Here is a 16,942-nt window from a genome sequence, read left to right as displayed (position 1 = left end):
CTGGCAGGGGCCTGAGCTCACACCGCCAACACTTTTGCCTCATGGTAGAAAAGGATGTGAGGAGGCCGGGCGCGGTGGCTCAAGCCTGTAATCCCAGCACTTTGGGAGGCCGAGACGGGTGGATCACGAGGTCAGGAGATCGAGACCATCCTGGCTAATACGGTGAAACCCCGTCTCTACTAAAAAATACAAAAAACTAGCCGGGCGACGAGGCGGGCGCCTGTAGTCCCAGCTACTGGGGAGGCTGAGACAGGAGAATGGCGTGAACCCGGGAGGCGGAGCTTGCAGTGAGCTGAGAGCTGGCCACTGCACTCCAGCCTGGGCGGCAGAGCAAGACTCTGTCTCAAAAAAAAAAAAAAAAAAAAAAAAAAAGAAAAGGATGTGAGGGCTGCGCACGGTGGCTCACTACTGTAATCCCAGCACTTTGGGAGGCTGAGGTGGATGGATCACTTGAGGTTAGGAGTTTGAGACCAGCCTGGCCAACAGGGTGAAACCCCATGTCACCTAAAAATACAAAAATTAGGTGGGCTTCGTGGTACGTGCCTGTAATCCCAGCTACTCGGGAGGCTGAGGTAGGAGAATCACTTGAACCCAGATGGCAGAGGTTGCAGTGAGCCAAGATTATGCCGCTGCACTCCAGCCTAGGCAACAGAGTGAGACTCTCAAAAAATATATATAGTAATAATAAAAGCAGTGCCCAAAGAACAAGGATTGTTGGCTGCTCCACCCCAGGGGGCCCCTTGCACAAGAGGTGTTGTCTCTGTCACCCAGGCTGGAGTGCAATGGTGCCATCACGGTTCACTGCAGCCTTGACCTCCCAGGCTCAGGTGATCTTCCCACCTCAGCCTCCCAGGTAGCTGGGACTATAGGCAGGCACCACTATGTCCAGCTAGTTTTTTTTTGTTTTTTTGTTTTTTTTAAGTTTTTGTAGAGATAGGGTTTTGCCGTGTTGCCTAGGCTGGTCTCAGTCAAACTGGACTCAAGTTATCCACCTACCTCAGTCTCCCAAAGTGGCAGAGTGGTAGGATTACAGGCACGAACCATTGTGTTCAGTCTGTTTGGTTCGTTTTTTTTTTTTTTTTTTTAAAGACAGTCTCCCTCTGTCATGCACTGGTGTGATCTTGACTCACTGCAACCTCCACCTCCCAGGTTCCAGTGATTCTCCTGTCTCAACCTCCCGAGTGGCTGGGATTACAGGCATGTGCTACCATGCCTGGCTAATTTTTATATTTTTAGTAGAGATGGGGATTTACCATGTTGGCCAGGCTGGTCTCTAACTCCTGACCTCAAACAATCCACCTGCCTCAGCCTCCGAAGGTGCTGGGATTACATGTGTGAGGCACCACACCCGGCCTGTTTTTTTTGAGACAGGACCTTGCTCTGTTTTCCAGGCTAGAGTGCAGGAGTGTAGTGGTGCTATCATAGCTCACTGTAGTCTCCTGGGCTCAAGTGATCCTCCCACCTCAGCCTCCCAAGTAGCTGGCACTATAGGCATGCACTACTTTTTAAATTTATTTTTTGTAGGCCAGCCGTGGTGGCTCATGCCTATAATCCCAGCATTTTGGGAGGCTGAGGTGGGCGGATCACCTGAGGTCAGGAGTTCGAAATCAGCCTGACTAACATAGTGAAACCCCGTCTCTACTAAAAATACAAAATTAGCTGGGTATGATGGCGCATGCCTGTAATCCCAGCTACTAGGGAGACCGAGGCAGGAGAATCGTTTGAACCCGAGAGGCAGAGGTTGCAGTGAGCCAAGATCACACCATTGCACTCCAGCCTGGGCAACAAGAGTGAAACTCTATCTCTCTCTTAGATAGATAGATAGATAGATAGATAGATAGATAGATAGATAGATAGATAGATAGAGTAAGCCTGGGCAACAAGAGTGAAACTCCATCTCTCTCTCTCTCTCTCTCTCTCTCTCTCTCTTTCTATCTAGAGAGAGAAAGATTTTGTAGAGACAGGGTCTCACTGTGTTGCCCAGGCTGGCCTCAAATTCCTGGCCTCAGGCAACCTCCTGCCTTAGCCTCCCAAAGTGCTGGACTTACAGGCTCATGCCACTGCACACAGCCTGTAAATAAAGTTTTATTGGAACAGAGCCATACTTTTTCATTTACATTTTGCCTGTGGGTGCTTTTGTGCTGCCATGGCAGAGATGATCATCCTGACACAGACCACGTGGTCAGCAAAGCTGAAAATACTGATCCTCTGGCTCTGACAAAAACAGTTTGTGAAGCCTTGGTGTAGGAGGTTGTTTAGTGTCCTCTTGTTAGTTTCAGGTGGGGAATTAAGGGAGGGAAAGTAAAGCCTCGTGTCTACCGGGTAGATCTGCCCAGGCCTGCCTGTCTTCCAGCTCCACAGTGAGGATCCCTAACCTGTAACTTTGGTGTTTGCATTTTATCTCACTCTGGCTCAGAAACTAATTTTTTCCCCTCTTTATTTCTCTACCTCCCCCCTATTTTTCTCTCAGGATGAGAAGAAGCACAGAAGTCAACCCAAAGATCTGTAAGTGTTTAAAATGCTTGTGCTTTTGTGTTTTCTGAACCAGGAGAAAACCTGTTCTAGGCCAGGTGCAGTGGTTTGCACCTGTAATCCCAGCACTTTGGGAGGCTGAGGTGGGTGAATCACCTGAGGTCAGGAGTTTGAGGCCAGCCTGGCCAACATGGTGGAAACCTGTCTCTACTAAAAATACAAAAATGAGCTGGCTGTAGTGGCGGGTGCCTATAATCCCAGCTACTCAGGAGGCTAAGGCAGAATTGTTAGAAGCCAGGAGGTGGAGGTTGCAGTGAGCTAAGATCACACCACTACTCTCTAGCCTGGACAACAAGAGTAAAACTCCGTCTCAAAAAAAAAGAAAACAAGAGAGAAAGCCTGTTCTAGAAACCTGTGGTGATGTCGACATGTGCGGGGACCCTGGGGCCTCTGAAGGCCTCGTCTCAGGATGATAAGCTGGCAGTGTGACTGTAAAGCTCCCACTTGCTTTCCCATGGGGAGGCATTAGTTTGTCATTTTCCGTGCGAGTTGGCGATGTGGTGTTTCTAGGCTGCTACTTGCTATATATCTGTTCACCCTGCAGAGCTGCCAAACGGAGGCCTGAAGAAAAAGAACCTGAAAAAGCAAATCCACAGATTTCTGATGAAAAAGACGAGGATGAAAAGGTAAACGTCTCGCTTTTCTTTCTTTTTTTTTTTTTTTCAAGACGGAGTTTCGCTATGTTGCCCAGACTGGTCTTGGGAAAAAGAAGACTGGGCGCGGTGCTCACGCCTGTAATCCCAGCACTTTGACAGGCTGAGGCAGGTGAATCACGTGAGGTCAGGAGTTCAAGACCAGCCTGATCAATATGGTGAAACCCAGTCTCTACTAAAAATACAAAAATTAGCTGGGCATGGTGGTGCGCACCCATAGTCCCAGCTACTCGGGAGGCTGAGACAGGAGAATCGCTTGAGCACGGGAGGTGGAACTTTGCAGTAAGCCGAGATCTCACCATTGCACTCCAGGCTGGGGACACAGCAAAATTAGCTGGGTGCGGTGGCATATGCCTGTAGTTCCAGCTGCTTGGAAGGCTGAGGCACGAGAATTGCTTGCACCCAGGAGTTGGAGGTTGCTGTGAGCTGAGATTGTACCACTGTACTCCTGCCTGGACAACAGAGCAAGACTATCTCAAAAAATGAAAGGGGCTGGGTACAGTGGCTCACGCCTGTCTTCTCAGCACTTTGGGAGGCCAAGGCAGGCGCATCACCTGAGGTCAGGAGTTTGAAACCAGCCTGGACAACATGGTGAAACCCCATCTCTACTAAAAATATAAAAGTTAGTCAGTCGTGGTGGTAGGGGCCTGTAATCCCAGCTACTTGGAAAGCTGAGGCAGGAGAATCGCTTGAACCCAGGAGGTGGAGGTTGCAGTGAGCCGAGATCACGCCATTGCACTCCAGGCTGGGGACACAGCAAGACTCCGTCTCAAAAACAACAACAAAAAATACAAGGACATTGGTATTATTGGGTGAGGCCCCACCTTTATTACCTCTTTTAACCATAATTGTCTCCTTAAAGATTCTGTATCCAAATACAATCACATAGCAGGTTAGTCTTAATGTATGAATTTTGCAGGGGACATGACTCAGTCTGTATACCCCCTCATCAATTGTTTGCTTACCTTCACATTTTAGTATTTATTTTTGAGACAGGGTCTCACTCTGTTGTCGAGGCTGGAGTGCAGTGGTACAGTTATAGCTACCATAGCCTCGAACTCCTAGGCTGAAGCAATCCTCCCACTTGGGCCTTCAAGGTAGCTGGGACTATATATAGGCGATGCCACTACACCCAGCTAACTTTCTGTTTTTGTGGAGACAGGGTTTTACTGTGTTGCCCAGGCTGGTCTTGAGCTCCTGGGCTCAAGCAGTCCTCCCACCTGGGCTGCTTAAAGTACTGGGATTACAGGCATGGGCCACTGTGCCTGGCCAGTTATTTATTTATTTATTTATTTATTTATTGAGACAGAGTCTCACTCTGTCGCCAGACTGGAGTGCAGTAGTGCGATCTCGGCTCACTGCAACCTCCGTCGCCCTGGTTCAAGCAATTCTCTTGCCTCAGCCTCCCGAGTAGCTGGGACTACAGGCACTCACCACCACACCCAGCTAATTTTTGTAATTTTAGTAGAGACGGGGTTTCACCATCTTGGCCAGGATGGTCTCAATCTCTTGACCTCATGATCCATCTGCCTTGGCCTCCCAAAGTGCTGGGATTACAGGTGTGAGCCACCATGCCTGGCCAATTATTTGTTTACCTTGAGGTGTCACTTATACAGGAAAGCTAAGGTTTTAAAAAATTGGCTTCCCCTCTGAATCTTTTCAGGAAGTTTTTGGTTATGAGATTATTTATTCATTAATTTTGAGATGGACTCTCACTCACTGTCGCCCAGGCTGGAGTGCACTGGTGTGATCTCTGCTCCCTGCAACCTCTACGTCCCGGGTTCAAGTGATTCTTCTGCCTCAGCCTCCTGAGTATCTGGGATTACAAGTGCCGGCCTGGCTTAATCTTAGTATTTTTTTTTTTTTTTTTTTTTTTTTTGAGAGGGAGTCTCGCTCTGTCACCCAGGCTGGAGTGCAGTGGCGGGATCTCGGCTCACTGCAAGCTCTGCCTCCCAGGTTTACGCCATTCTCCTGCCTCAGCCTGCTGAGTAACTGGGACTATAGGCGCCCGCCACCTCGCCGGCTAGTTTTTTTTGTATTTTTTAGTAGAGACAGGGTTTCACCGTGTTAACCAGGATGGTCTCGATTTCCTGACCTCATGATCCGCCCGTCTCGGCCTCCCAAAGTGCTGGGATTACAGGCTTGAGCCACCGCGCCCGGCCAATCTTAGTATTTTTGGTAGAGATATGATTTCGCCACTTTGGCCAGGCTGGTCTGGATCTCCTGACCTCCAGTGATCTGTGTGCCTTGGCCTCCCAAAGTGCTGGGATTACAGGCATGAGCCACTGTACCAGGCCTGGCTATAAGATTTTTGATTATATGACTTTAGATGGTAGAGTGAATCAGAGCTCACCTGCTGGCCCTCTCACTCCCTCCCTCCCCCTTCTCTCTGTTTTATGATAATCACAAAGTTCTTAACACCAAAGCACTATCTGGGTGTAAAACTCTCTTACCCTTTAATCCTCTTTTGTTTTCCCTGTGTAGGAGGAGAAGAGACGCAAAACGACCCCCAAAGAACCGTAAGAATTTATTCTTGACATTATCCAAAGCAGATGCTAATGTTACAATGAGGGTTCTAGAGCAAAAGGGAAAGGTTTTAGTACTTGCCAGAGCAACCTTGGGGAGCCACCTTAGGCTCATTTTGGATTGGGTTGGTGAACATAGGACCAAGATGCATCAGGCAGGACGCCCCTGCGGTGAAGAGCCACTGTGACCTCGCGCCTGGGCCTCACTGCCGCAGCTGGTGCCTCCGTGTGCCACAGGCGCCTCAGGCAGAAACCTCACAGAGGTGATTTTGATATTTTCTGAAACAATTAAACGATCCTGTGCTTTTTCCCCCCAGAACGGAGAAAAAAATGGCTCGTGCCAAAACAGTCGTGAACTCCAAGGTAAATGTCTCCTGGGAATAAAGCTGGTGGCGATGCTCACGAGGCAGCTGGGAGCGGCTCTCTGAGCGCCATCATCTGTGTTCCTGCTCCCACAGACTCACCCTCCCAAGTGCATTCAGTGCGGGCAGTACCTGGACGACCCCGACCTCAAATATGGGCAGCACCCACCAGACGCAGTACGTGCAGCTCTCTTCCCAGCCTTCCTCTGCCCATCCCTCGTCCCTCTGCTCACCGGCCCTGTGTCCTTCAGGTGGATGAGCCACAGATGCTGACAAATGAGAAACTGTCCATCTTTGACGCCAACGAGTCTGGCTTTGAGAGTTATGAGGCGCTTCCCCAGCACAAACTGACCTGCTTCAGGTAAGTGCACTTTCGTGTGTGTGTGTGTATTTCGTAGAAGGAGGCACTTCCCCAGAGGCGTCTACGGGCTCAAGATTACGGTTTTTAGGGCCTGACCTGCAACATGTCTTAAGCTAACACTTCGTGGATAAGAGCCACCTTGGAGGGCTGGGCACGGTGGCTCATGCCTGTAATCCTAGCACTTTGGGAGGCCGAGGTGAGCAGATCACTTCAGGTCAGGAGTTTGAGACCAGCCTGGCCAACATGGCGAAACCTACTGAAAATACAAAAAGTAGCCAGGTGTGGTCGTACGCGACTGTAATCCCAACTAACTCGAGAGGCTTAGGCAGGAGAATTTCTTGAACTCTGGAGGCAGAGGTTGCAGTGAGCTGAGATGGTACCACTGCACTCCAGCCTGGGCAACAGAGCAAAACTCCGTCTCAAAGAGCCACCGTGGAAAACATGGTGAAGGGACAGTAGAGCTTTGCTGATTTTTGGTTTGGTTTTTGGGTTTTTACACTACACATAGTACCCCTCCATTCTGCCCACATCCTGAGGGCCACACGCTCAGATGAAGGCCTGCTCTGTGCTAGGTACCAGTGATCTAGGTGTCGATGTAGCTGCTCAGATCCTGCCTTCACGGAGCCAAAAATGGATGATACCTGTCGGGTAGTCACAGCCATGACAGATTTTTTTTTTTTTTTTTTTTTTTTTTTGAGATGGAGTCTCGCTCTGCCGCCCGGGCTGGAGTGCAGTGGCCGGATCTCAGCTCACTTCAGCTCACTGCAAGCTCCGCCTCCCGGGTTCACGCCATTCTCCTGCCTCAGCCTCCCGAGTAGCTGGGACTACAGGCGTCCGCCACCACGCCCGGCTAGTTTGTTTTTTTTTTTGTATTTTTTAGTAGAGACGGGGTTTCACCGTGTTAGCCAGGATAGTCTCGATCTCCTGACCTCGTGATCCACCCGTCTGGGCCTCCCAAAGTGCTGGGAATACAGGCTTCAGCCACTGCGCCCAGCCGCCATGACAGATTTTTAAAAAGGCTGGTGGCATGTAGAGAGAATGAGTGTGAGGAGGAAGTTCTGTGAAGACGGAAGAGGCAATGATTTCAGTAAAGACCTTGCGAGAGAAGAGGCCGAGGGGATGGCCGGGGTGGGGCACCCTAGGTAGAAGAGGGCATGATTCCCAGGGCTCGGAGGGGCCTGTGCCAGCTGTGGAAGGTGAATGGCGAGCCTGGTGTGGTGGTGGGTTGGGGCTGGGCCACACAGGGCATTGTAGACCTTGTAGCATTGACTCTCGTGTCCTCTGAGGGAACGTGCCTGGCATCTGGCCTGTACCTTCACCGAGGCTCGCGTCAGCTCTTGAGTGGGCAGAGGCCCCGTGCTCTCAGGCATTCCCGACCCCATTTTGCTCCCTCTGCCTGCGGGTGCAGTTACCCTATAGGGCTTCACCTTGTTCTTCATGGGAAATGCCTCAGCTTTTAGGCCTGGGTGGTGTTTTCCCTCTCTGTGAATGGGAGGGGGAAGTACCTTGGGGACCCCTGTTGGAAACACCCACAGGCAGCAGTTCCTGCACCCACTGGGAGGGCTGTGCCTGGCTGATAGTTGTTCCCCTCCCTCTCCTTCTTTGGGATCCCGATCCAGACCAAGATGCTGTTGCACCCATCAGCAACTGCTAGCCCCCCAGGCCTGGCCCAAAGCAGGGCCACACACCTCTGCCTGCTGGTGTGAGTGAGGTGTGCTGTGGTGGGCAGAGCTGGCTACCATGCCCCAGGGCCTGACTCCCGCCTTCATCAGGGCAAAGGCTCAGGGGAGCCTGGGACTGGGGCTGCCAGAGTCCTAAGTGTCTCAGCTTCCTCCCTGAATTGAGATCTATCATAGATTTGTTGCTGGAGTGTGGGATGGTGGCCTGGAGGACACTTTACAGAAGTCACATGCCTTCTGTCCACTGGAGCTGGACTGCCTGGGTTATTTAGGGACTCTCCATGCTGCTGTACTTGGCCTGAAAGTGGCGGATAGAAGCCACTCATGGGTGGGGTCTGGCCTGCGAATCAGTGGGTCCTGCCACTGCCTGGGACTTAGAACTTCTCTCCCATGTCTCCCCATGGAGAAAGCCTCCAGCCCACCTGTGCAGCGGGGAGCGGGACCCCCTCTTCTGTAGGCCCTCCCTTGATCCATGCTGTCTTCATCTATCTGTCTCTTCTTCTGGGCCTTACATCCTGAGGGCAGGGCTGCCACCTATTCTGTCTGCCATGCCTGGCACGCAGTAGGGGAGCTCCGCAGGAGGTGTTCCGTTTTTTGTTTGAGCATTTCTGGTTTTCAAGGCACTAAGCCGGGTGAGTGTGGTGGAGGGGTGCTCTCCAGAGACCTGTGCAGACTCCATATGGGGGCTCTGAGGATAGCCCAGCACCTCTGGCCGGGAAAGGGTGATCCTTGTGCCTAGATGAGCAGGTTCATAAGCAGAACCCCCAGTTCATGTCTTTTTCCTTAAGTTTGACATCTTGCCTCTCTGTCTTCACTAAGGAACCTGCTCCCAAATGTCAAGGGGCATCTGGACAGTGGGGTCACGGGTGCCCAAAAGGAGGCAGAAGTCCTTCTCTCCCACATCCCTTTTCACACTGTTCTATAACCTGCTTTATTACTTTTTTAAATTGAGGTCTGACTCGTATAATATAAAATTAACCATATGAGGTATTTGAATTGGTGAATTCATAGGTATAGAAAGCAGGTGGTTGCTGGGGGCTGAGGGCCGGTTGGGAGGAGACTGGAGAGTGACTGCTACTTGATGGGAATGAGGCTTTATTAACATTTGAGCGACGGAAATGTTCTGCAGCTGAATAGATCTGGTGGCTACACTGCATAGTGGAAACTGTTCTAGAAACCGGTATTTCCCGCACTGTAAGTCTGACTGATCTTTTGGTGTTGCTGTTGCAGACACACATACTCTTGATGCTTAGGTGGGAGAAGAAGGTAGACACTCCAGATGATAGAACACTGTCTTAATTTAGTGTTCCCGCAACCAAAAAAATGAATGTCGGGGCCGGGCGTGGTGGCTCAGCCTATAATCCCAGCATTTTGGGAGGCCCAGGCAGGTAGATCACTGGAGGTCAGCAGTTCAAGACTAGCCTGGCCAACGTAGTGAAACACCGTCCCTACTAAAAATACAAAAATAAGCTGGGCATGGTGGTGCAGGCCTGTAATCCCAGCTACTCGGGAGACTGAAACAAGAGAATTACTTGAACCCGGGAGGCGGATAGGTTGCAGTGAGCCAAGATCACGCCATTGCACTCCAGCCTAGGGGACAGAGCAAGACTCAAAAACAAAAAAAGAGTGTCGGACTTGTACATTGTCTCATTGCTTCGTGCCTGATCTGAAGTCTGCACCAAGACCCACCTTCATGGCTTAGCTGGTAAGCGTGTGCTTTGTTTCCTGTCCAGCGTGTACTGTAAGCACGGCCACCTGTGTCCCATCGACACCGGCCTCATCGAGAAGAATATCGAACTCTTCTTTTCCGGTTCAGCAAAACCAATCTATGATGATGACCCATCTCTTGAAGGTAAGGAGGAGTCCAGGATTGTTTGGGGCACACTTTAAAAACAGCCAGGCAGGGTGGTTCACATCTATAATCCTAGCACTTTGGGGGTCTGAGGCCAGAGGATCACTTGAGCTCAGGAGTTTGAGACCAGCCTGGGCAACATAGCAAGAACCTGCCTCTATTAAAAATTATAAAAAATTATAAAAATTATAAATTTATGAATTTATAAAATTTGGCCGGGCGCGGTGGCTCAAGCCTGTAATCCTAGCACTTTGGGAGGCTGAGACGGGCGGATCGCGGGGTCAGGAGATCGAGACCATCCTGGCTAACACGGTGAAACCCCGTCTCTACTAAAAACTACAAAAAACTAGCCGGGCGAGGTGGCGACGCCTGTAGTCCCAGCTACTCGGGAGGCTGAGGCAGGAGAATGGCGTGAACCCGGGAGGCGGAGCTTGCAGTGAGCTGAGATCCGGCCACAGCACTCCAGCCTGGGTGACAGCGCGAGACTCCGTCTCAAAAAAAAAAAAAATAAAATAAAAAAAAAATAAAAATTATAAATTTATGAATTTATAAAATTTGGCCGGGCGCGGTGGCTCAAGCCTGTAATCCTAGCACTTTGGGAGGCTGAGACGGGCGGATCGCGGGGTCAGGAGATCGAGACCATCCTGGCTAACACGGTGAAACCCCGTCTCTACTAAAAACTACAAAAAACTAGCCGGGCGAGGTGGCGACGCCTGTAGTCCCAGCTACTCGGGAGGCTGAGGCAGGAGAATGGCGTGAACCCGGGAGGCGGAGCTTGCAGTGAGCTGAGATCCGGCCACAGCACTCCAGCCTGGGTGACAGCGCGAGACTCCGTCTCAAAAAAAAAAAAAAAAAAAAAAAAAAAATTTATAAAAATTATAAATTTATAAAATTTATAAAAATTATAAATATGTGTATACACACATATATACACACACGTATTTATACATATACGCACACATACTTATATATATGTATAAATAGAAATATACTTATAAAGCAATATTCAGCTGGAGCTGCTGCCTCTTAAAGTTAGGGCATGAGACTTTGTTCTGGGAAGAGCTGTAGGCCAAGTCACTGTGGTGACTGAGGAGCACCCGACCTGGCTGATGGGATGTCTGCTGAGCTGGGCGCTTGGAGCACCTCTTAGCCCTCCTGGGTTTGGGATGTGAGTCAGAGCCCTTAGTCCCTTTCCTTTTTCTGCTCTAGGTGGTGTTAATGGCAAAAATCTTGGCCCCATAAATGAATGGTGGATCACTGGCTTTGATGGAGGTGAAAAGGCCCTCATTGGCTTCAGCACCTGTAAGTGTGTGGCCCATCATAGGCTGGCCGGGGGTCTGAAAGGGGGCCTTCATGTTCTCCTTCCTGGGGGCTGGTGGGGCTCTGGTGGGAATTCTCAGCAGGCTTGCAGAAGGCCATGTGACTGTGGGAACCTTAGCAGGTTCAGTTGGGGTAGCCTCTTGTGTTAGTTATGACCAGCTCTGGAACTGACTCTCCAGTTGTAAGAGCAGGTCTTGGCCGGATGTGGTGGCTCACACCTGTAATCCCAGCACTTTGGGAGGCTGAGGTAGGGGGATCACTTGAGGCCAGGAATTCGCTAAGCCTGGCCAACATGGTGAAACCCCATCTACCCAAAACACAAAAAATAGCCATGTGTGATGGTGCACACCTGTAATCCCAGCTACGTGGGAGGCTATGGCAGGAGAGTCATGTGAACCCCGGAGGCAGAGGTTGCAGTGAGCCGAGGTCACGCCACTGCACTCCAGCCTGGTCAATGGAGCAAGACTCCATCCTCCTCCCCCCCTCCGCCCCGCCCAAAAAAAAAGCAGGTCTTACTCTTGCAACACAAACCCAGACTGAATTCCAAAAACCAGAGATAGCTCAATGTAGGCCTACTCAGCTAGTCTTTGCTCTCTGCTCTGGCTGACTCGGACAGGCTTCTTCAGAACAAGCCAGCTATGATGTGTTGTGCCCTGTGTTTCTGACATTTGGGTACAGGATGACTTTTAGACTGTTGGGTGAGTTTGGTAGACTCCTCCCTGCCCTGTGGCCACCGTAGGTGCCATCAGATTCCAACCCCTTTTTCACACCTGCTCTGTTCACCCCAGCGTTTGCCGAATACATTCTGATGGATCCCAGCCCGGAGTATGCGCCCATATTTGGGCTGATGCAGGAGAAGATCTACATCAGCAAGATTGTGGTGGAGTTCCTGCAGAGCAATTCCGACTCGACCTACGAGGACCTGATCAACAAGATCGAGGTAAGAGATCGAGGGGCCTCAGCATCTGGGATTCCCACCGGAAACTTGCCTTCAGAACCAGCAGACACTGTTCTTCAGTTGGATTTAGGCCAGTTTGGCTTAAGTATAAGAGAAACTTGTTCTCTTTCAAGACCACGGTTCCTCCTTCTGGCCTCAACTTGAACCGCTTCACGGAGGACTCCCTCCTGCGACACGCGCAGTTTGTGGTGGAGCAGGTGGAGAGTTATGACGAGGCCGGGGACAGTGACGAGCAGCCCATCTTCCTGACGCCCTGCATGCGGGACCTGATCAAGCTGGCCGGGGTCACGCTGGGACAGAGGTAAGGACGCGGCGGGGACGAGAGTGAAGACTGGAGACTGGGGAGGTTAGAGCATGGTCCCGATCCTCTGTCCCAGTCCTCTGAGATGCTGGACCCTCTCCCGTAGGCGAGCCCAGGCGAGGCGGCAGACCATCAGGCATTCTACCAGGGAGAAGGACAGGGGACCCACAAAAGCCACCACCACCAAGTTGGTCTACCAGATCTTCGACACTTTCTTTGCAGAGCAAATTGAAAAGGATGACAGAGAAGACAAGGAGAACGCCTTTAAGCGCCGGCGATGTGGCGTGTGCGAGGTAACCTCGCCTGTGGGGGCTCCCACTCCCCTGAGGTGGCCCAGCTTCTGGCCTGATCTGAGGACTGCTCCAACTTTCTCTCTGTGGCTTAAGATTCTGGCTGCTCAAATGTGACCCCTGAGACAGAAATTAGTTAGTGGTCTGGGAGGACCCTGCTTGCTTCATTGAACATCAATAGGACAGATGTCCACAGAGGCGTGCTTGGGTGCTTTGCTGATAATGCCACAGTCCTTAACTGACGAACCTGGCTTCTGGGTGACTCTGCTGTGCCTGCATCTCACTGTCTGAAGGCCCCCGTTGGAGTGCTAAGGGAGTATTCACATCTAAGTGGGCACTTTGTCCAACTTAGATTTGAGGCCCTTAGGAGGCCTTCCTTTCTGTGAGTTTTGAAAATATATGTTTACTTCATTCAGGAGGAACCAACCTCCTAGTCCTATGACCCAAAGACCAGGTATATTTTGATACATATTACCTGACTTTCTTCTGGATGAACACTGGCTTCAGGGCTTTGCTTTTGATCCCCGCTGGCATCCCTTAACAGGAGCCTGCATGTCGTCACCATTGTTACTTTGGTTTTATTTAATTTTTCTTGGTTAACACACGTGTGTCCAATGTTTTATAATTTCTAAAAAATTTTTTAATTTTTTGAGACAGTCTCGCTCTGTCACCCAGGCTAGAGTGCAGTGGCACGATCTCAGCTCACCATAACCTCCGCCTCCCGGGTTCAAGCAGTTCTCCTGCCTCAGCCTCCCAAGTGGCTGGGATTATAGGCACCTGCCACCATACCCAGCTAATTTTTTTGTATTTTTAGTAGAAACGGGGTTGCACCATGTTGGCCATGCTGGTCTTGAATTCCTGACCTCAAGTGATCTGCCCACCTTGGCCTCCCAAAGTGCTGGGATTACAGGTGTGAGCCGCTGTGCCTAGCCCTAAAATCTTTTGTTTTTATTTATGCAGCTGTTATATGTTGATACAGATAGATCTAGTTATTTCATTTTAAATATTCTGTAGTATTTCATTAAATGAACACCCTAACTTCTCAATGATAGGCACCTCTTCAGTATTATAAATATAAGGCAGCATCCTTGAGCAAAGCTTCTCGTAAGTGTATCTACTTAGAAATAGCGTTGCTAGGCTGTGGGTGTGTATTCTTAAGTTTGATCTAGAAGACTGCTCTCCAAAATGGTTCTATCAACTTATTTGAGTAGTATGCGTTCTTGTTTCCTCACACCACCTCTCTGGCTTCTTAACCTTTGCCCATCTGGAGAATGGGAAGGGAATTTTTTCTCTCACCATACTTCTAATAAGACTGAATTTTTTTTTTTTTTTTTTTTAGAGACAGGGTCCTGCTGTGTTGCCTTGCCTGGTCTCAAACTCCTGGCTTCAAGTGGTCCTCCTGTCTCAGCCTCCCAAACTGCTGGGATTAGAGGCATGAGGCACTGCACCTGGCCAAACAGGCACATTTTTAAAAGTCTGTTTTTTCTTGTTGTTGTTGTTGAGATGGGTCTTGCCCTGTCACCCAGTCTGGAGTGCAGTGGCATGACTGTAGCTCACTACATTCTCAACCTCCTGGGCTCAAGTGATCCTCCCAAGTAGCTGGGACCACAGGTATATGCCACCATGCCCAGCTAATTAAAAAAAAAATATTGTAGATGGCATTTTGCCATGTTACCTAGGCTGGTCTTAAATGCCTGAACTTAAGCAGTCCTCCCTCCTTAGCATCCTGAGTTGCTGGAACTGCAGGAATTTGTCACCACACCTGGCGAATTTTTAATTTTTTGTAGAGATGGGGGGTCTTAATATGTTGCCCAGGCTGGTCTTGAACTCTTGGACTCAAGTGATCCACCTACATCTGCTTCAGCCTCCCAATATACCGGTTTAGGCATGAGCCACCATGCCTAGCCTAAAAGTCTTAATTCACCGTTTGTTTGATTGTCACTAAGGGCTGTGTGATTCACCTTTTTTTTTTTGAGACGGAATCTTGTCCAGTCGCCCAGGCTGGAGTGCAGTGGCGTGACCTCAGCTCACTGCAAGCTCTCCCTCCTGGATTCATGCCATTCTCTGGCCTCAGCCTCCCGAGTAGCTGGGACTACAGGAACCCGCCCTCACGCTCAGCTAATTTTTTTGTATTTTTAGTAGAGACGGGGTTTCACCATGTTAGCCAGGATGGTCTCAATCTCCTGACCTCATGATCTACCCACCTTGGCGGATGGTCTCAATCTCCTGACCTCATGATCTACCCACCTTGGCCTCCCAAAGTGCTGGGATTACAGGCATGAGCCACCGTGCCCGGCCACGATTCACCTTTTTTGTTTTTTTTTTTAAATTTTTTGAGACCTAAAAGTCTTAATTCATCATTTGTCTCATTGTTACTAAGGGCTGTGTGATTTCCCCCTTTTTTTTTCTTTGAGATGGAGTTTCACTCTTGTCCAGATTGGAATGCAGTGGTGTGATCTTGGCTCGCTGCAATCTCCACCTCCCAAGTTCAAGCAATTCTCCTGCCTCAGCCTCCCAAGTAGCTGCGATTACAGGCACACCCTACCATGCCTGGCTAATCTTTGTATTTTTAGTAGAGATGGGTTTCACCACGTTGGCCAGGCTGGTCTGGAATTCCTGACCTTAAGTGATCTACCTGCCTTGGCCTTCTGAAATGCTGGGATTACAGGCATGAGCCACTGTGCCCGGCCCTGATTTGCCTTTTTAATACCATTTTTTAGGTGTGTCAGCAGCCTGAGTGTGGGAAGTGTAAAGCCTGCAAGGACATGGTTAAATTTGGTGGCAGTGGACGGAGCAAGCAGGCTTGCCAAGAGCGGAGGTAGGTCCGGCCGGGTCCTCCTCCTGTGGCAAAGGACTTGCCAGCTGGTGGCGGATGCACTGTGGAGAAGGGCCCGCGTGTGTGGGACAGCACCAGGATTCCTTCGTTAGGCATTGTCTCAGGGCCTGTCCCTGTTAGGACGAAAACAGCCTCGGTTGGTCTTACTTAGAAAAGGGGCCTTAGGTATAACCAGTGACATTGCAGGTGTCCCAATATGGCCATGAAGGAGGCAGATGACGATGAGGAAGTCGATGATAACATCCCAGAGATGCCGTCACCCAAAAAAATGCACCAGGGGAAGAAAAAGAAACAGAACAAGAATCGCATCTCTTGGGTTGGAGAAGCTGTCAAGGTAACCCTTGGAGCCCCTCGTTCGGCTCACTGCCATGTTCCCGATAAGCAGGTTCCCCTAGTATCTTGCCAACCTGACCTATTGGTCAACCTGAGCCCCAGCACCAAGAAACCTGCCTGTTTGCCCCTGAGAGGAGCAGGACTGGCCAGGAGACCATGTTCTGTGGCTCAGTACCAGCAAGGCATTTTTGTGTGGCCACAAGGCTCAGTTCTCCTAATGTCCCAAAATGGGCATTTGACACAGTTCTAGGGGCGTCAGGCAGTTGAGCCCTCAGCTTGTTTTTCTGTTTTGTTTTGTTTGAGACAGAGTCTTGCTCTATCACCCAGGCTGGAGTGTGGTGACATGATCTCAGCTCGCTGCAACCTCTGCCTCCCAGGTTCAAGCAATTCTCCTACCCCAGCCTCCTGAGTAGCTGAGATTACAGGCATGCACCACCAGGCCAGGCTAACTTTTTTTGTGTTTTTAGTAGAGACGAGGTTTCATCATGTTACCCAGACCATTCTCAAACTCCTAGCCTCAAGTGATCCACCTACCTCAGCCTCCCGAAGTGCTGGGATTACAGGCGGGAGCCACCGCGCCTGGCCCCTCATAGCTTGTTTTCAAGAGAGCCGTCACAGCCCCCTCTGGCGTGGGGTGGGTCTTTTGGGGGCAGCAACAGATGGCCTCCCAGTTGTTCTGTGGTCATCGGCTTCACTGAGGGTCAGTTCCTTTACCACAGTGTGAGAGAAAGGAGTGAGTATCCTCTGTGTTGCTTCTCTGATGTCCATAAATAAAGATGCAGTCAGTTCACTTAAGCATGAGGCTTGCCACCTGTTGGCTGCCTGGGCCGTGGCTGAGCCCCTGCAGGAGGACAGACATGGGTACTGCTGCATGGCATGAGTACCTCTGCAGGGTAGGGGGCTGGGAGGAGGCTGGGGCCACGAGGCCTTGCAGAGGTGA

General features: G+C 50.4%; 1 protein-coding gene across 4 annotated transcripts in view; it reads left to right on the top strand.

Annotated features, from left to right (window-relative positions):
• Positions 1-16,942, top strand: part of DNMT1 (DNA methyltransferase 1) — a 62,331-nt gene that overhangs the window by 28,265 nt on the left and 17,124 nt on the right. For all 4 annotated transcript variants that reach the window (XM_010373784.2, XM_030935924.1, XM_030935925.1 and 1 more), the window contains 13 exons: positions 2,471-2,505; positions 3,077-3,158; positions 5,670-5,704; positions 6,028-6,073; positions 6,169-6,249; positions 6,324-6,433; positions 9,846-9,964; positions 11,174-11,266; positions 12,073-12,224; positions 12,356-12,543; positions 12,650-12,836; positions 15,554-15,651; positions 15,856-16,003. In XM_010373784.2, the coding sequence (XP_010372086.2) occupies positions 2,471-2,505; positions 3,077-3,158; positions 5,670-5,704; positions 6,028-6,073; positions 6,169-6,249; positions 6,324-6,433; positions 9,846-9,964; positions 11,174-11,266; positions 12,073-12,224; positions 12,356-12,543; positions 12,650-12,836; positions 15,554-15,651; positions 15,856-16,003 (1,374 nt within the window). The remainder of the gene's footprint in view (positions 1-2,470; positions 2,506-3,076; positions 3,159-5,669; positions 5,705-6,027; positions 6,074-6,168; positions 6,250-6,323; positions 6,434-9,845; positions 9,965-11,173; positions 11,267-12,072; positions 12,225-12,355; positions 12,544-12,649; positions 12,837-15,553; positions 15,652-15,855; positions 16,004-16,942) is intronic.

This window comes from Rhinopithecus roxellana, chromosome 8 (genome assembly GCF_007565055.1).
Source record: "Rhinopithecus roxellana isolate Shanxi Qingling chromosome 8, ASM756505v1, whole genome shotgun sequence".
NCBI classification, from domain to species: domain Eukaryota; kingdom Metazoa; phylum Chordata; class Mammalia; order Primates; family Cercopithecidae; genus Rhinopithecus; species Rhinopithecus roxellana.
Note: the sequence above shows the minus strand (reverse complement) of the source record. Positions and strands in the feature narration are given on the sequence as shown.